General features: G+C 36.6%; 1 protein-coding gene across 1 annotated transcript in view; it reads right to left on the reverse strand.

Moving 5' to 3' along the window:
- Positions 1-20,764, reverse strand: part of Negr1 (neuronal growth regulator 1) — a 763,865-nt gene that overhangs the window by 257,847 nt on the left and 485,254 nt on the right. The window contains exon 4 of the mRNA XM_045138599.1: positions 9,883-10,014. Coding sequence (XP_044994534.1) covers positions 9,883-10,014 — 132 coding nt within the window. The remainder of the gene's footprint in view (positions 1-9,882; positions 10,015-20,764) is intronic.

A 20,764-nucleotide genomic window follows, 5' to 3' on the forward strand; every position in this document is an offset into this window, starting at 1 on the left:
TCAAAGCCCACCTACCCAAACTCACAACATATGCAAACAGAAATTCAGCTGCTCTGGCTTCTCACAGGAGAAAAGAGGGTCCAGTATCCTTCTTCTCTGCTTGGGAAGCTTTTCATGATTTCTTCTACTTTAAACGTTTGTGGTAGGACAGAAGCTAATATTGATATTTTTTTCCACGATATTTATCCCTGACCATTAAAATCAGAGAAGACAACTTCTGGGAACAAATATAAATAGACATGCAATGAAGCAATTAAAGAGCTTGGCCCTCACTCACCTCCATGTCTAGACCACTTCAGGTCAATTAAAGGTGAGGAGTGAAACGGGGAGGGGCAAAGAGACACTGCCTCACATGCCCATCCAGGGCTGAAAGTAGTGACAGCATTGTAAACTTCAGTGTATGGCTTTCAAGGTCTTTCTTGAGGCCTCTCTTACTCTGAGCAAGAAAGGGAAAGACACACGGCGGGAGATCCATGGAGAGTGCCAGAGACCCAGCCGGAAGTGACCAAAATCACTCCCAGTGAAATTTAATCAGGATCGAAGGTGAGCTCAGGTCAAGCTATATGCAGTGGTCCAAGTAATGGGTGTGGGAAGTTCCTAAAGCAAGGTTTGGGTGCACAATGTGAAATTTTTAACCATGCTTACAATATTGAGAAAATTCTGTCAGAACACTGGATTCTTTACCAGTGAATAATTGATAAGACATATCGATCTATTTCCTGTTTGGCTGGACAGTATATGTCAAGAAAGGATATAGCAAAGACTTAATCTGTAGTTTAAGTAATATCAAGCTTCTAAGTCCTTTTGACATCTAAGGAGATAAACAAGCGTTTGCAAACCAACACTCTCACAGAGATGAAAGACCAATGAATGAGACAGTTGTACCCATCAGCTAATTACCAGCACCCCTCCCCCATATAGTTATGGAAATTCATGGTGATGCATCTGTCCAGTGTAAAACTCACAGGACATCTGTTCTGGGAGACAGAGGTTCATTGCTAGAACAGGTAGAAAGTGTTTCAGAAATATTAATATGCATTAGCTATGTTACTTATAAACATGTGTTTTATCCAAATTACATACACCAAATTTACAATAATTAGAGAATAGCCACAAGATATTTTTATTTTTCAGTTGCCATTCAGAAGCTTTATGCTCAGTGACAAACTGAGTAGACCATGCCTCAAGGCAGTCCAAACAGAATGCTAAATCTCAGAACTCACTCTGAATATGCTGCAGAGAATTGTTCTGTTTTTCTTTCACCTGTGAAATCAAGAGCTGTTTCATGTCTTGGCACAGTAGACTTAGCTTTTACAACTTTTTATTATTTATTTATTTACTTGCTTTTGCCCTGTGTAACAGTGAGCAGACTGGCTATGTATTAGTCTTTGGTGCATTCATCATTACACAATGGCCCTCATTTCAAAGGAAATGTGAAGTGAACTATAGTGAGAGTCTCCTGATTGCTATGGATTATTTATTGCGACAATCTCCTCTGCTGGCTGAGGATCCGCATTTTCTCTTTCTCTTCATGATGCCAGGATCATCCAGCCAGAGCCACCAATGTGCCCATCCTATTGACTCAAATCCTTCCCTTTTTCCTCACTGATCCACTCTTCTTATACGTCAGCTCTCACTGTCTTCCCACATGCCCTTTGAGTTTGCAGAATTTATAGGAAATAATTGTTTCTGTTTCAACTTACTTGGAAGCAGGACGGGTTAAGGAAGGAAGCCACAGCCCTCAAATCAGGATTTGAAGGTTTCATTCGCATCCTAACTCCTTCTGTGACTGTTGTGAACTGATTTCTGATAGTAACTGAGCTCAATTTTGTCCACTCATTAGGATGGAAGCACATCAGTGATTTCACAGTATGTTACTAACTGTACAATTCCATAGATGCTTGTCTTATATTTATTTATTTATTGAACTAACATTTATCACCAGTCCCTGTGCAGGGAATTGGTACGAATAACCATATGCACTAAGCCATCTAGTGTTTGACCTCAAGCAGTGCTCATATTCCAGCTTCATAGTTGGAGAAATGGTCATGCCAGAAGCTTGATAATTGACTGAGTTCCCATGGTTAGATCTTAGATTCTAAGTCATGTGACATGTTCCATAGCCTGTCCCGAAGGCCATGTATCATGACGCCATAAACTCAAAGCAGAAATATGGAATTCTTCCTTCTCAAAGAGATCACAGTTCTCCAAAGAAGGCAGACTTGCTAACAGTTAGAGTGATGTTGACATACTATTTATTTTAGTATAAACATGACTAGCTTTGAGCCAGTAACTTTGTTGTTTTGTATATATGTTGACACTCAGTCCTCTATGAAATTCTTAATACAGGTACAATCATTCAAGATTTCATGTTAAAAACATAAAAACAAAAAAACTGAGTCCTCAGGGGTTTACTACATTCTCCATTATTCCATAGTTAACAAGTGACTGAGCAGTGATTAGAACCTATGTTTAACTTATTCCAAATATGGCTTTTGTTTCCTCACACTCCAGTATAGAAGACAGCAATCTGCCTTTGAAACTCTCTACAATGTATTTCTCTATTGCTGTACTTGTTCTTTTAATGAATTTATGAGAAAGGCCAAAAGGGACTGCCCACATTTTCCATCAGTAGATCAGAGAAGTCAATTGTCTTGTTTACAAAGCTATAGGGAAAAATATATTTTATGATGAAGCCAAAGACAGTTTTAAACTTTTGTCCCCCACCTACTAAAAGTGGCATCCATGCAGCCCAGGGAAGTCCTGTTACTCTTCAAAGAAATGTATCAGAGTCATAGTTACAGAGGGTTCCATAGAATAGTAAAATCATTAATTTATCTCATTTTAATATTTATCCATTTTCACTATGTGTGTATATATGTATGTGTTTATGAGTCTGCCAGTACCTTCTGTGACCACAAACAAAGGGCAGACCATTTTGTCTCTTTTTGCACTCAGCTTACATGCATGGTTTATGAATTGAACTCAGGATGGCTATCTTGGAAAGCAAGCATCTTTCAATACTGAGCCATCTTCCCAACACCACCATCATTTTTTTAGATGAAGGAATCCAGACCAAACTTAAAGATTTTTGTACAAAGTTGAAAATTTGGTTAAGAAATCAAGGAAAAAGTAAAATTCAGTTCTTTTCTATCTTAATTTCTTGATTTTATAATCCCTGTTCTTAAATTTTTACTATAATCTAGTAAATTTTCATGAAGTAATTATGCCCATTTACATATTACAAAATAATGTGGATCTAAGAATTCAGTACTAATAATAATTACTCAAGAACAGATACATTGAGTTTATTGTTATTCTAAAGGTGGTTTAGTATTTCCTTACATGTGAGTAGAAATATGCAAGGAAAGATAGACAATTTTCAAAAAGGGGAAAAAACAGCAAAGAGGCATGGCTAATGATGAGGGAGAGGGACAAGGGAATAAATAAGCACAGGATGAAATGAGTGAGGGCAGAGCAAGCTCAGATTTACAAAGGATTCTTCACACGAATTGGAAATGCTTCTTCCAATTTCTGTACATGCTGCCATTATTTATAGTATTTCCATTATATTCCTCCCCTCACCACCCCATTTCATTCTTGACTTTGTATTCTTATATACAGAACACACAAATGTGTGCATGAAATATCAGACATAAGAAGATTGGCAATTTGTATAGTGTAATCATGATGATATGAACACCCCAGATTAACTCAATGTTGTTGCAAGTTTATAAATGCCTCTCAAGTGTTGTGTTAAAAATTTTAGTCCTGAAATTCCTTGGCAAAATTTATTTACATGCTTGCTGACAAAACTTGCTGATAAGTACTGGTTTAAAAATTGCATGTTTATAGTGACTTGTTGAAACCTTCTGTCCCATTCAAAGAATTTATTGCAAAGTCACTTGGAGATTGTCATTTTTCCCCTCTGGTAGCTTAGAACATGAAAACCTAAATCTATATGAGTATACTCCTGTAATTGTTTTTTTGTTCCTTGTCTCTTAACTTTAATGCTACTGTTTATTTGGGGTAATTTTTAAACCAGAGTGTGTATAGCCTGTTTGAAATTGTCCTCTGACTGTTACAATACCAACTACTTTAGAGAGGTTATTTTCCTGAAACCATGAAATTCAACCTAGAAATAATTACAAATAAAAATAAAGTCTTACGAAGAAAAAAAATGTTTTGTCCTGTAGCAAAGCAATAATATCTTGTCATCTTTTATTTTTAGATAAAAGAAGATTAGTAAAAACAATAACTATTTCATTATGGGAAAGGCATTGTATTTTCCTTGATCCAAAGGGTGAAAGATCACTCACAGTTGTGTTGCACTAAAACCCTTCTCAAAGTTTAGCTAAGAGTTTGAGAGAATACATTTTCATTAAACTGGGTGCCAGACTCATAAGTAAAAAATGTCTTGGCACCCTAGTGGTTAATTGAAATTCATCTTTGCTATTTAAAAAAAAGGATCTATTGTGTCTCCCTCAGCAGGAGAAATCACACATTCCTTAACTGCATGTATAATACAGAGTTTTCTAAGGGATTATATAAACCACAAAAGTAAGTCTGAACTTTTCATATGAAAGCTCCAAGGAGACAGGAAAAAGTTTGATTCTTGTATTTTTTAACTGATCTGTTGAGGAGAACTGTTTTGTTTAAAAACATGATTGAGGGCTGATTACCTATATGTTTCTAGTCTCTGTTAAATACCTTTGGGAATTTTGCTCCACTTTTTAGATCATATCTTTGATTGCTCTTTTTTCCTTAGGAATTCCATTTTATTCTATTCCCTGACACTCCAGCAATGATGAAGCAGAAATTTTCCAAAGTATTCTCTACAGGTGTAGGAAATAAAATATTTAAGTAAGCTCATCTAATATTTAGATGTTCATGTGAATAGTTTATCACCCCTGAGTCGTCCTCTCCTTGATCACGAAGCCTTGGGTCTCGCCATCCTTACGCAAACTCTTCAACTCCCCGTCCTGCCTCCCTCTGAGATGCACATCCTGGGCTCGGGTACCATGCTCCGCTGAGTTCTTGTTCTCCTCTGGGTGCCCGGCCTCTTCTGAGGACCTCCTCTAAGTACCCCTTCTCCTTCAAACAAACATCTTCCCCTGGGTTACCTATCTTCTTCTAAGTGTCTATCTGCCACAGAAGTGCCCATTCTCCTCTGACCTCCCATCCGCCTGCGAGGTCCTATCTTCCTCTGTGCTCCAGTCTCGCTCTGATTTCCATCCTTCTTCTGTGTACCTGTGTCACTCTGAGTTTTCATACTCCTCTGGGGTCCTCCCTTTCCCCCTCACCCTCTTCTTTGTTTCCCCCAGCATGTTGCTTCCTGACTGAACAATGGCCATCCCCTTACTTCCCAGGGCGAAGAGAATTGTCCCAAAGCTCCAGTATACCTTTCTTTTCATTTTCCAGAATAAAATTTTTTAAGTCAATTTCAACTTTATCCTCCATAGTTCTTTAGGGCCAAAGCTTCTCAGACGCTTTCAGTGATAAGTGGAGGTTGTTTGGATACATTTCTAGTCACCTTGTCTAAGGACTCATGATTGCTTTGTCAGAGCACCTCTCACACTGAACTGTGAGGGCATGTTCTGTGTCTCTCTCTTCCCTAGAATAATGAGCTGGAATCTCAGTCCTGAGAACCTTGACTGTCTGGTAGTAAGGTCTGAGGATGTGGTGGTTTGAATCAGACAGATGCCCATGTAAACTCATTTGTTCTTAATGCTTTGACCCCTGCTGATGGCTATGTGGGAAATAGAACCTTGCTAAAGAAGTGTGTTTGGGGGACAAACATAGAGATATCACAGCCAGATCCCCCACTTGTGCCTTGCTCGCACTCTTGCTGTTGTTTTCTACCTGCTCTGGCAGAGGTGATGCCCAGCTTCTACTCATTGCAACGCTTCTCCCTGCGTCATGGAGCTTCCCTCAAGACTGGAAGTGAAAATAACATTTCCTTCTGAGAGAGAGAAAGAGAGAGAGAGAGAGAGAGAGAGAGAGAGAGAGAGAGAGAGAGAGAGAGAGAGAGAGAGAAAGGGTGAGAAAGAGAGAGGGAATGGATGTTCCAGGGCCTCCTGCATATGAACTCCAGCTCCATGCACCTCCTTGTGCATCTGGCTTATGTGGGTCCTGGGGAAATTGAACCAAGGTCCTTTGGCTTTGCAGGCAAATGCCTTAAGTACTAAGCCATCTTCTCCAGCCCCCATCACCTGCCTTTGTATGGGTGTTTTGTTCCAGCAGTGCAAAGGTAACTACAATTGAGGATAAACTAAACGAATGCATTTATAATGCAGGCATGGTGTGTGCTATATCACTGACCTAGTGCATGACCTTGGTGCACGAACTTATACTTTATGTAGAAGGTAAACAACATGGATTTCATACACTGTGAATTGTTACTGTAAAATAATAGCTAATTGGTTTTAAAAGAAACATTAAGTACAACAAAGTAAAATATATGTGTAATTTAACCTAAATTATAATCATATGTAAAACAGGAAGACAATGGAAAAATAAGAAGAATAATATGTAACCAGAGATAAAAATTAAGGTATTGATTGGTGATTCAAATGATGCTCAGTTTTCTTTTGTTCCAACAACTCAGACTCTGAATGATGTGATTTTGTCTAAGTTCAAGGTGATGACTCCTGGTCCTCTGCACTCTTTGTAGTCAGAGGTGTGATGCTTCTGAGCAAATCACCAAATGGAGACAACTTTCTGAAAGTGTATCACCTGCCACCACCACTTGTTTCCACAAAAGCATTCTCGTCTAACCTGTCCCCTGTGGTCCATCATTGCAGACTTTGATACAATTGTACCAAGCTATCCTAATTGGAACATTATATTCCACATGCTTAGAGCTGATTATATTGGAAGATAAAGTGCATATTTGCACACATGAATATGTAGTAGATGCAAATAATACACAAATATGTGCCTGTCATATATTGGACAGAACTTGATTCAAAGCTTACACAAAAATGTCTTCAGTGTGTATTTGACAATAGGAAGAATCATTCTATTCCACTTTACTGAGAATTGTCTGCTCAGTCATTTACAATAACAAGTAAATTATTCAATATGACTTTAAAATGTGTCAAAGTTGAAAAAACGTCCAGAGAACTTTTACTTTAATCTAGTTGATTTCTATTTCATCTTAGTTAATGACCTTCTCATGTCATGTCTGTTTTGACATTGAAAATCAGGGAGGTTATTAAATGTTTTAATCTCTCTGTAGTTTAACTATTGTTATCTGTTAAAGAAAAACAGAAGTGTTTAATAACAGCACTGTTGAAGTAGGAAGACTCTTTGTTGAAATAACCTGAAAATTCTGATAGGAAAAATATTATCAGAAGTAAGTTAATCAGTATAACGTCTATGGATTTCTCTATGAGAAAAAAGATAGTTATGAAAAAATCCTCCTGCCTCATCCATCTCCCTTTTGTCTGATAGATTCTCCACTTGGAAGGATGCAATCTCCTTAATGGCTCAATCATTTAACTATTGTTTGGGTGTCTTTCTGTGGACTAGTTATTCCTTGATATAGCTGTAATAAAGGTATTCTCAAAGAATAGGAAAACCATTCTCCACACAGAGCTGACAATATAGAGTAAATTTAACTTATATTTTTAAATACATACTTATAAAATATTTTATTTCTAAACATATTTACAATTCTTGCATTTCTAAAATATTTTATATTTGTTACATAGGAATATGCATATAAAATATTATTTCTCTGACTTTATACAAAATGCAACCTCTCTGTTCTTCAATCATTTTATCTGTTAAAAAAATGGAAGTCATGGCTCTCTGACTACCAACTCTGCATAAGTATGCAGAATATAAAGTAAACCTTCTCCAATGTTTCAAAGTCTACTTAGTTATAGAACAGTGAATTATTATTTATTTATTTTTATTTTTTTTTGGGGGGGGGCTTGAGGTAGGGTCTCACTCTGGCCCAGGCTGACCTGGAATTAACTGTGGCCTCAGGGTGGCCTCGAACTCACGGTGATCCTCCTACCTTTGCCTCTGAGTGCTGGGATTAAAGGCGTGCGCCACCACGCCCGGCCTAGAAACGGTGATCTATTTTATTGGTGAAATTTGGTACATTATGTCTGGCTAAACGTATAGCCACTTCACACATCAGGGTGGAGAAAGTACAGGGTGAGTCACAGCAGGACGACATCCACCTTCTGTGTAATGCTGTCCCCACTGAACAGCTGTCCCCAGCTTTGTGAGTTCTCAGATCCAGGTTCTGCTGCTCTGGCTTTATCTCCCATATCTGATTGTCTGTGATTCTTTCTAAAATGACTAGATTCTACATTTGACCTCACATGAGCCAAATACAATCTGTCCAAATCTAAACCAGTAGCTCTGTCTGGCTTCACAACCTCTCCAACACCCCCTTTCTCTTTCGTGTATGCATGCATTTTAACCTTCCAAGGTCTAATGATTGAACTGCATATGTTTCTCCTTTGTTTCAGGTTTTTTTTTTTTTTTTTCAGTTTAACAAGAAATACAAGCACAGGACTAAAATAAAATAGTTAAATTCAGGGAGAGTCATCACTCAAACCTCCTTTGAGTGGCCTGTAATCTTCAACCCATAGTAATTCTGTAAATGATTAAAAATAAACTGATTGATTCAATCAGAAAAAGCAACATATATAAAAGACATCAATTGTATCAATCATCTCACCAAACTATTTAAATTGACTATAAATACACACTAAATGACATAAACACAAAGTTTGCAGCAATATAATGTCAAGTATTATGTATGTTTATTTTCTTTATATATGCATATGGTAGAAATATCAGATGGATAGTAAAACATTAAACTTTTCAAACTTTCAGAGGACCTAAGTTTCCAAATATATTGATTACACTATTAAATCTGCCAGCACTTATGAAAATTTATTACATTTCATCTTGAGCCCATTTGAGAAAAAGAGAAATTTCTCTTCAAATTATAGCTCATAAAGCCACTGGGGCCCCACATGCTCAATCGATTCAGATGAATGACAATGTAAGAAAGTGCTGTGTTGAACCTGGCTCCCCACTCCCCTCAGGGAGTCTGCAGGGCATGAAGCATGTGGGGTTCCATGCTAGCCAAACAGAGCTCTGGGCCTGATCAAGAGGCTTTGACTAATTTCCCATGGGCAATCAGCTCAGCGAAATGCAAGGGTAGTTCTCGGTCTCCGGCTTTTAAAGGGACAATCTCACGAAATCCACTCTTGGCAAACTTTATTACAAGCAGGGATATAAGCATAACACTCTCCTTCACACACTTGTTCATCTTGGACATTAATCGGATTGATGTGATAAAATAATAAATGCAATCAGTGGGAAGAAAGCACTTTTCTTTGTCATGGAACATTTGTAAAAATTGCATACTATCAAAGGTATGATTCAGGAGAGCCAAAAGTCAAAGCTAACTGTTTCTAGTTTTTTAAAATTCACATCAGCTGCATCCTTAACATGACAACAGTAGTATATCTTGACCAATACATCCACTAGTTTTGGCAGCACTGAAACAAAACTGAGCCACGTTCCTAGCCCATGTTGCATACCTCACTACTCCTATAGTGGATTAGGTGAAATCCAGTAGCACGAGCCTACAGGGTTTGAGAGGCAAGGATGGGTCACTTTAGAGTGCTGGACTCTGTGATGACAGAAATATCTAAACCTGGCCATGAAACTGAATGGCTGGGGATCAGTTGAGATAGTGGAAGTTATATGAAATAGCACACATTTTCACCACCTGGAGGTACTATTTACTACCAGTGGGGCTCCTTGAAGACTCACAGTAACTTAACACAGTACTTTATATGGCATTTAACCTTTTCTTATAAGTTGGTAAATAGTGATTTGACTTACAGTTCACAACGACTTTCACTTTCTTCACATCTGGGAACGACACATCATTTTCTGCACTGCATTCATATTCCCCAGCTTGGTCTCTTGTAATTCCATAAATGTCCAAATATTGTCCGTTTTCAAATGGTTTTGCTACAAAAGAAAAAAACGGAAAAAAAAGTAAAGTATAGCATATTTAATCATAATGCTGGGGCTTCATTCAAGTAAAACAACAACCTCATGGCTTGCTGTGAGATATTGCTGACGAAACCATTTCAAATGAAATGGGAATTACCAAACTCTCTGTTCTATGTTCAGAGAAAAACTCAGAGAAAAATAAAAGCAAGAGCAGAATAAGGGATACCATAATAGCTATTTCCCCAGACAGGACATACAAGTGTTCTTTTTAATTGATTGTGGGCCCCTAACCTCCTCACACATCAAATAGAGCTGCACACATTCTGTAATTGAGTTCATCAACCTCTGCACAGGGTAGATGGAATTCACTAATATGACTTGGTACATACTGACTTTTATACAGCATGAGATTGCAGTTTGACACTTCACCTAAGTAAATGTTACTTTTCTTTTGGGAAAATCTACTCATGCTCAAGGTGTCATGCCAGATGGCTTGACAAGAGTATAAAGATATATAAACCATATTTCTCCTTTCAGCGTTACCACTGTTTCCAAGAAACTCATACTATAAACACTATATTTAAATAACCCAGTAAATCTCAGAAAAAAAAAATCTTAATGACTTTCAGCCAAGAGTTAAGTAGCTGTAGACATAACCGAAATTATCTTTTTATTATTCCAGGATAAACATCCTAAAAATGGAAGTAAATTAAAAATATGGTGACAACCACAGATGGAAGAATATCCCCAAGTGAATGGGATTTGATATAAAAACTTCCTGCTTCAGTAACAGAATTTATATTCCATTAAAAGCTGAGACTCACTGGGTAGTTGGGACCTTTGTCATCAGCACCATGACAAAGAAAGGCTGGGCCCATGTGAACTTTGAGAGCAGGGACCCTCTCTCTCTTACCAAAAGCTTTGAAATTTGACTCTTCAAAACACACCAAAAAGAACTAGAAGTGCAGAAATAAAGTCTTTCCCAAAGTCAATACTGCTTTTTTGCTTCACTGTAACTGTCCTATCAGAAATACTGTAACACCATAGAAATTAGGAAACTAATGGGATTTATTTTAATGAATCAAAAAGAAATTTAGTTATGGCCTCCCAAATATCAAACCCGTACCTTTAACTTTCCCCGAGTGTTCCTTGCCTTGGCATCTATTAGTTACAACACAGTCAACCCTCTGAATGACTATGGCTCTGCTAATCGAAGCCTTGTGTGATTAGAGTCTGTGGAGTTAACTTGTGTTCCCATGTATATGGCTTATCCCAGATCAAACATGTGGGAACTTCAACTTCTGAGATGATAGTTGGCTGTTTAATGATTTTGAAATGTAAGCTTAGAAATACCTAAATTAACATACTTAAAATTCATTTTTCCTCTTGTTCATTATACTCCTCTTCTCTGTCTTTACAGTATTGCTTTTTTATTATTCTACTTTTTGTCTTATTTTTACCTTTCAAATGAAGATTTTGTACAATTTGTCTGTAGAAACTATTGGTATATGGAAGACCAATTCTTATTCATATGTAAGAATTTTGGAAGTATAACTTAAACCATAAAACAATATCAATAACAATTAAGTTCTAGGATAAATTGACATAGATTAAAAATTCAAAGTCGGGATGGTGGTGCATGCCTTTAATCCCAGCACAAGGGAGGCAGAGGTAGGAGAATCGCCATGAGTTTGAGAGCAGCCTAAGGACACATAGTGAATTCTAGGTCAGCCTGAGTTAGAGTTAAACCCTACCTGGAAAAAAAAAAAATTTAAAAAAAAGACTTCAATGACTGATTGAGCAGTAGACAGTGAAGCCAATCTCAAGTGAAAAGACATATAAAGACATACTACTGTGAAGTTCTTAAAGACAAATTAATTAGTGTCTAACTTAGTTTCAATATTAAAATATTTCTGAAATATTCCCATTTTATGTACTAACATAAATTTAACATAAATTTAAAGCTTTTTATTTCCATGTGCATAACTTTTGTAACAGGTATACATTGCACCTGTGTGAAAAATAAATTACTATTTAATTATTAAGTAAGTAATTAAATATAGTGTGTAGAATTGAACGTATTATTTTTCTTACTATTTAGAGATAGTAGGAATATGAGTGCTAACTTTTAAACTATTAATGATTAAGAATAAACACTATAGATTTTTATGCACCAAAAACTGATAAATATAATCAACACTGAGAAGCAATAGTTTTAGAATTTAGTCAAACAGGTATTTTTAGACTCTGACAGATTGAGACGAAAAGCAAGGAGCTGTGTGGCAGAACCTCACCACTTTCCAGACCTTCACAGTAACAACTCTGGAGGGGGTCAGTCACTTAGTGAATCTACATCCCTAAGGTTGACCTCACAGCACAGATCACCCTGAAAACTCTTCCCCATCTTCACTATAGAGTGATGTCTACATTTACCACTTATCACTAGCACAATTGGCAGTAAAAGGGAATGCATCACATGACCACGCCCATGCAGCCATGGAGCCAGTAAACACATGGTCCTCCCACACTCAGTAATGTAACCTTAACATAAAGACACTTGGGAGAAAGGAATCAACTGCATGGGCAGCGTCTCACTTTTCCTCACCAGACTCTTGATACTTGCAGCCATATGTTGCTTATCCTCGCCATGTGTCAGCTGTCAAAAGGTAGGCTCTGAGCAGCTGGTCTTCACAAGTAGCTGTGGTGTCCTGCATTCACTCTGCTCTGTTCTTGATGTGATCTTACCAGAACAGAGTTCTGGATTGGAAACTTGAAGGCTGTGTTTTTCCTACGATATCAACACTGAGTCAAACATTTCAATTCCTGGATACAATTATACTGAAGCTCCCCTCCATGTAGGAAGAGAAAGACCACAGTGAGAAGACTTAGGGAACCAAAAGACAGAAGGATCTTCATCCAAGCCAAAGTTATGTGGTGTAACCAGGGCGAAATCCAATCCTAGTACATTAGCCATATGTGCAGGCGCTGTGATGCACTTTATGCCTGGGGCTGTCTTTATCAGTGTGTCCTGAGGAAGCCACACTGCCACATAGCAGCAATTCTGTTCACAGGTGGCCATTCTCCACTTAGCTAGATGGAACCCCTGTTTGGTTCATTTCTAGGTTCTCAGCTGTATTGTTCTAAATACAGTGAACACTTCACAAACACTTTAAATTAAGAACTGGTAATGTCCAGTGCACAAGTACCTACACTCAAAGAAATCGCGCTTTCTCTTTCCGAGTCATGAGGAAGTAAAGGGAGTCTAAAGAATCACACAGGCTGAGGCCTTGATGTGATAAATGGTGGTGGGGTAAAAAATAAAGGTTATAAGATCGAGCACAATCAGTAAATAATATTTTATGTGTGTTCTTTCGTAAGCAGAGAGATGTTTCTCAAAACTAGAGAATTAAAGGAATTCAACAAGCTTTCAATGGGTGTCAATACTATCTCCAAAGGAAAACTGAGATGTGGTTAGGCTTTGTGATATGGGGTTCTAACTGTAATCTGGACAAAAGGAGTTCTACGGGCCATCACCCAATAATATCTACATCTGTTCTTTTGGTCATATTTAATTGAAAGATTGTTTGAAATAGCATAAATATTTCTCTATGCAAATTTTTCTGAAAAATACTTACATCATAATTCTTCCTTTAGTTTCTAGAACACTGTTCAATAGATCGTTTTTTTTTTTCTTTTTTTTTTTTTACTTTTATCTCTATGGGCATTTTTTTTCACATAAAAAACTTGTTACATTTTCCCACCCCCAAATATTGTTTTCATCCTATTCATTCCTTTTTCTCTACTCAGCATTCTCTTTCTAATATTGCCAATTCATTAGCATTTGTTTACTGTTTGAATAGTTATCTATTTAGCTTGATTTTTTTGTTCTTGTTGTTTGATTGTTTGAGGTAGGGTCTCACTCTAGCCCAGTTTGACCTGGAATCCACTCTGCATTCTCAAGGTGGCCTTGAACTCACAGAGATCCTCCTGCATCTGCCTCCCAAGTGCTGGGATTAAAGGCATGTGCCAACACGCCCGGTCCTTTAGCTTGATTTTTAGGAAACTTGGTATTCCCACTTGTATGGTCCTTAGCCATCTCCAATACTTCCAGCACAAGCAAATTCCAATGTACCTTTGCTAGGGCTCTTCTTGTTTTCTTCCAAAGTGAGCTGATGAGCACCTAGTTGCTCATACCAGAAACCTCCACATTATCACCAAAGGTGCCTCTCATCTCAAGCATTCGTCAGAATTCCCCCACAATTCTCAAACTTGTTCTGGGAACCCCTGTCTTTGCTGTAGTTCTCCAAATGCACTGAATCTTTGGGTAGAGAAGTGGTTGAATACTGTTTTGCAAAAACACTTATATCATTTTCTAAAATCTTCGCTGAGAAACATCGAACAATTCAAGGATGCACACAGAAAGATACATTGGTAGGTCTCATAGCCACTTAGTCCGAGATGACACTCTGCCACTGAATTTGTAAAATGTGGTTGAATGGTTCATTTACTCTTCATGAGGTAACATACAATTTACCATCAGACTGTTATTTATCTGCACATCGCTGACCAGGAGAACTTCTTTATCTGTTCCATGCTGAGTTATTGGTCATGTGACCTAGAGAACTGAGCAATCTGGAATAAGACTCCAGCTCTGTAATTTATTAGACCTAAGACCTTTTGGGGGGGATTAGTTTACTCTTATATAACATGTGAGGGAAACAACACAGCCTGACCCATAGAGTTGTAAAGAGTGGGTTAATACAAATAAAATTTGCATATCATGTAGGATACATAAAAAAAGGTAAATTATATGTTAGCTAATTTTATAGTGAGCAGGTTAAGGTATGCAATAGATGGTAGATAGATGAGTTACTGACTCTATACTGACAGGTTACTATATTCAAGTTTTCATGCTTTTGTTTTAACACAATATTTAATAAAATTACAAATGAGAATTAAGAAGTCACTTGACCACAATGATCTACAAAATCATATCACTGCAAGAGCTTAGCAAATATAAACCCCTTATACATGAAGGGAAATGAAGGTTTATTTCTCCTTGCTTGAATTCTCAGGGACATTATAGTCTTCTTATTCCCATTTTCATCTGTGCATGTGTATATGCTTATGTATATTACCATACCTGAATAGTCATCAGTCCAAATATGATATTCTAAGAAGCCTTTGAACATTAGATTTGTAAAGGTAACAATAGACAGAGGTAAAATGCTTACCACTGGTATTCTTACACAAGTGATCTTCCTCCTCTTTGAAATATTTGCTCTTTAATTCAACCAGTTAACTCCTTGTCCCACATGTACCTGCTGCAACATTGTCTCCTCAAAGAAACTTTTTGACATTTATATACTTCCCAGTGTCGTACCTCAACATTAAATACTCAAAAAAACAAAATAAAGCATGGTATGACATACACCCCCCAACACACACACACACACATGCTGTCTATATGAATAAATTTTAAAAAAGTCCAGAAAGGTGGAATTTCATTAGTTTTAACCATGCCATCATAAATGAAAATAACATTTACCTTTCATTCCCTCCTTATTGTTATATGAATGATATCCCACTGCATGATTTCTGGAAGATAATTTATCATTGAGCTTTAACTTAATTTATGAGTTAAGTTCCACTCGGTTGCCCTCTGTATCTATGGACTCTGAATGTATGAATTCAACCAACAAGGAATTAAAAAGTTCAGAAAAAAATAATTCCTGTATTTACCCTGTCCAAATGACATTTTCCTTATTCCCTAAACACAACAACCTAACATCTATTTGCATAGCATTTCATATTAGGCATTGTAAATAAGATGAGAATTAAAGTCCATAGAAGGAAGTTAATGGGTAATTTGTGGGTGCTATGCTACTTGATATAAGGAACCTAAGTATCTATAGATTTTGGCAACCTGAAGTTATTGTTATCCTCCACAGGCAAAGAGAAATGTCTATAGATAGAATAAGAAATTGCTGGCTAACCTTGTTCCTTCTAAGAAATAAGCTACAGATGTGAAATCCAGAACCAATGCTGACACCTAATTGTTTGATCCATGTGTCACTAAAATGCCACATTCACTTTCTTATTTTAAAATTGCAGCCATAAAATTTCATGCTGTAAGAACTAAATCTAGACATGGATATATATCTCTTGTTAGAACTATAAAGCATAATGAGATGGTAACTTAATCTCTGAAAAATTCCTTTGGTTCTTGTTAGCTTACTACAGCTGCTATCACAAATTGGTGTAAACTCACCAACTTAACAGTTGTTAAATTGATCATCTACTCCTCTCTGAAAGATGCTCTTGGTTCCGCAGCAGTTTACCATGGCTGCCACAAAAAGAAAATGACCACTTGTACATGGATTTGAAGACATGCAAATGTATTACCTCATAGTTGTTAAGGACTGAGGCCAGTGTGTGTCTATTGATCTACAAAACAATGACCACTCTATAGATATCCACCTACTGATGGCTGGGGTTATGAGATCATATGGAAAAAGTAAGCTTCACAAATGTGTTTATTTTAAGAATATTAACATAAGGAAATATTTCAGAAGGGCTAGATTTAATTACATGAGCTTCTAAAAATAGAAAATGAAGATAGAAGCATGGGCCAAAAAGATGGACCATGGAATGGGCTTTACTGTCCATTGTGACTTAGAAGATGCTGAAGTGGGCCATGAGCAAAAGGAAGTTATGGCTTCCAGAAGCTGAGAACGTCCCTCAGATCAATCCAGGTAATCCAGAGTGTGATTGTCCTTTAGACTTTTAAGTCAGAGCACCACCTCCTAACACCTTGTCTGTTTAGTGACATCAGTACTCACACACACACACACACACACACACACACACACACACACACACACACTTGTATTCTTTTATGTGACTAAATTTGTGGAAATTTGTTATAGTAATAGCATAAAACAATGCAGGTTCTCACTGAACTAAACAGTATTAGAGGTTAAAAAGTCTTGGGAGTTTGTTTATTTATGCATCTAAGCTGTTGAATGAGTTACCTTTTTTAATTTTGATTTATTTATTTAAGAGAGACAGGCAGAGAGGGAAAGAGGGAGAGAGAGAGAGAGAGAGAAAGAGAGAGAGAGAGAGAGAGAGAGAGAAAGAGAGAGAGAGAGAATTGGTGTGCCAGGGCCTCCAGCCACTGAAAATGAACTCAAGACGTGTGCACTCCATTGTGCATCTGGCTAATGTGGGTCCTGGGGAATCGAGCCCCGAACCGGGGTCCTTAGGCTTCACAGGCACACATTTAACCATTAAGCCATCTCTCCAGCCCCGAGTTACCTTTTTTAATCATGTAGTACTTGAGGTCTTCCTTAGTTTGATGTCTGTCAACTTAGGACCATTTGCAGCTTTTAAAGGCTATTGCCATTCCTTGATTTACGTCCCTCTTTCTGTACTAGCCAACCTGGGGAATGTGGAGCTTAATCTTTTTAATCTCTTCTTACTGGTTGTTTTTCTCTGATGCATCTTCTTCCTCTTTCACATTAAACTAATTTTATTTTATTAAATTGAGACAATTTTCCTAACCCAAAATAATGCTATTTCCTTTGTTTCTTAACCTGAATCACATGTACAAATCCTCTTTTCTCATTGCATGTACGGAAATGTGATCATAGCTTCCAGGGGTCAAAGTATAAACATCTTTGGTGTCCATTATTCTTAGCACACTTTTCATTTCATTTGTACCAGTTCAACTTGCACATCCAAATTTTACTTTGTATGCAATTTTAAAAGACAGGAGGAGACTTAAAAATTGTTGTTTAATTTACAAAGTTGCTGAGGTTATTAATTCTTGGGAATAATGCAAATGAGTTTCAGAAAAAAATGAATTCAATCAGAACATTCTTTTTGAAATAAAAATCATTATGAGAATGTACCAAAATAGGTATCAGATAATGTAACTCTGAGAAATGTAGTTACAGCACAGAAATACTGGGGTTTGGAAGAGCAACAAAAGAAGGGTTATTATTAGGGAAGATGAAATTTTGGAATCTTCTACTGAGTTGATTGTAACAGGATTCAAAGAAAATAAAAACAGGTAGTAATTAAAAGATTAAGATTTAAAATTTTTCTTTTATATTTTTCATAATCTACCAGATCACAGTGAGGGAAAACCCTCAGCTCATAGTCCATTCTTTCCTCACTGCTTTCCTGTCTGCCTCCACTCCTCCTTTCCAGCCCTCTTTCCACTGACAGAGCCATTCATTGGTTAGTAACTACTGCACCATACTGTCTGACCATTGAAGAAAAGTACTTCCAATTTAAAGAGCTTATGGCTCTTTCAGAATCAAAATCATAAACAAATAATTTAATAAGGTGATAAATGTATATTTCAGATAAATATGTAACACCACTTTTGCCATAAGTTATATTAAGGAAAATCCTGCAGGTTGCACTAGAAGTTAACATTTACTTCAGGTGAATTAGTGAAAGTATATGTGAATTTATGACAAAATATTAGCCTGCAATGAACTTTATTAGGTATAATTAATTTGTATGCTAACTGGGAGAAATATTAGATCTTTGTAAGTATGAATTATTGGGATATTGTTTAGCATTTTGTTAAAGAAATGTGACTCTGGAGCTTGGAGAAATGTTTCACTGCTTAAAAGCACTTGCTTGCAAAGTCTGATGACCCCAGTGTAATTCCCCAGTTCCCATGTAAAGACAGATGCACAAAATGGCACTTGCATTTGGAGATTCTTTATGGTACCTTTGGCATGCCAATTTTTTCTTTCTCTCCTCTTTCTATCTCTTGCAAATAAATAAGTTAAAATATTTTTAAAAAATCTCACTCTCATATTTAGATCCTGGACTTTTTGTTGTTGATATTAACTTCTAGAAAGATGGTCAAAACCTATAAACCAACTATGTTTATAGAATGGAGAATGGAAGTATGAGACTAAAACCACTGAAAAAAGTGAGGTGCACAAAGAGAGCCCATAACTGGCCTCCACAACTTTGTATCTGGGGAGATTCCCAGACCCAAAATGAAAAAGACAAATGTAGTGGCCTTGCTCAGCTGTGGTATTAGAGGATGAATTTAGGTAGGACAAGGAGCATTAAAGTTGTACTAACTAACTAACTAAGGATAAGGAACCCATACTGGCAAAACTTTATAAAAGTCAACATATAAGTTCATGCCTTTATCATGTACCAGCTACATATTGAAAAGGAGAAATCTTACAAAATTGGGAAAAGAAATAGGAACCTTTTCTTGATGCCAAATAGGATGAAGTCACACTGATCTCTGTCACTGAGATGATTATTAAAGCTTTAAATAGAAATTACAGAGGTTGTAAGCCTTTGTCATAGGGTTGGAGAGGAGGCAGAGGATAACTGTTTTAATCTACCCTTTAAAAACTAGTTCTCAATGAATCAACATGATAAACAAATAACAAAAGGGTCAAATGCTTCTTAAAATAATAAAAAAACTAAAGCTAGGCATAGAACAACATAACAGCATGTCTTATATACAATAACAGATCAAATTTTAAAAGAAGGAAATTTTCAACAATATCTAATAGAAAAAGCCATCAATTAAAAGAGAACCATAAATATGCAGAAATGGAGCTATCAGATAAATATCATGTAACTGGCTATTATATTGATATTCAAATATTTTAAAATCCATGGACAGTATAAGAAATAAATGAAAAATAAGGCAAAATGGAAGTTATCATAAGACCATCTAATACACAAAAAGACCTATAAGTAAAAGAAATTAGTGAAACACTAGACACTGAAGAAAATCATTATTAAATTTAGGGGCATTGCAAGATGAAATCAGGAGTGTTCCATGTAGTATGACTGTAGATTGCATAGAAAGACTATTTAGCATTTCCAAACTAAAGGACAAAGAAAAATATCAAAATCAACCAGCCATCGACGTAAATATTTCAACAAAATTCATATGGAAAATAATATACAAGTATATCATTTAAGAATATCAGGGCCCAGGGCTGGAGAGATGGCTTAGCAGTTAAGCATTTTCCTGTGAAGCCTAAGTACTCCAGTTCGAGGCTCAATTCCCCAGGACCCACGTTAGCCAGATGCACAAGGGAGTGCACATGTCTGGAGTTTGCAGTGGCTAGAGTCCCTGGCACGCCCATTCTCTCTCTTTCTCTCTCTCTCACTCTCAAATAAATATTTTAAAAAAGAATATCAGGGCCCCTTAATCCATAAAAGACAGAAATACTTGCATATATAAAAGCTGAATATATTCTGAATTTGGTGCTTACAACTTAATGGCAAATCAAAAACTAACAATTAATTATAAAGAAGAATAAACAATAAAAAAAATTATACAAATTCTCATTATAATCAAAATGTGAAATCCTGATGGAAAGATAAAATCCAAAATAAATCCAGAAGTAAGATACACCTTCCAATAACAACAAGAACAACAACTAAAAAATAGAACTAAGAATAATTGCTGATTGCTTATTAGAAACTATGCCAGCTGATGCCAATGGAACACCAACTCAAAAGGAATGAAGGTCAGAGCTGCAATACAAAGCTTCTAGAACATGAACATCAAATGAAGCCTGACTGAGTTATACAAATAATAATGAAACTAAGACTTAAAATAATCATTCAATGAGGAAAATTAGTGAAACTAAAAGCTGATCTTCAAAGGTTACTGAAATAGATAAGGTTTAAACTTACTTATTTTTATACTGAAAGAGACTAAAACAGAAATAATCCAAGTTACCACCATTAGAAGAGT

The sequence above is a fragment of the Jaculus jaculus genome, chromosome 19, assembly GCF_020740685.1.
Source record: "Jaculus jaculus isolate mJacJac1 chromosome 19, mJacJac1.mat.Y.cur, whole genome shotgun sequence".
Classification (NCBI taxonomy): Eukaryota; Metazoa; Chordata; class Mammalia; order Rodentia; family Dipodidae; genus Jaculus; species Jaculus jaculus.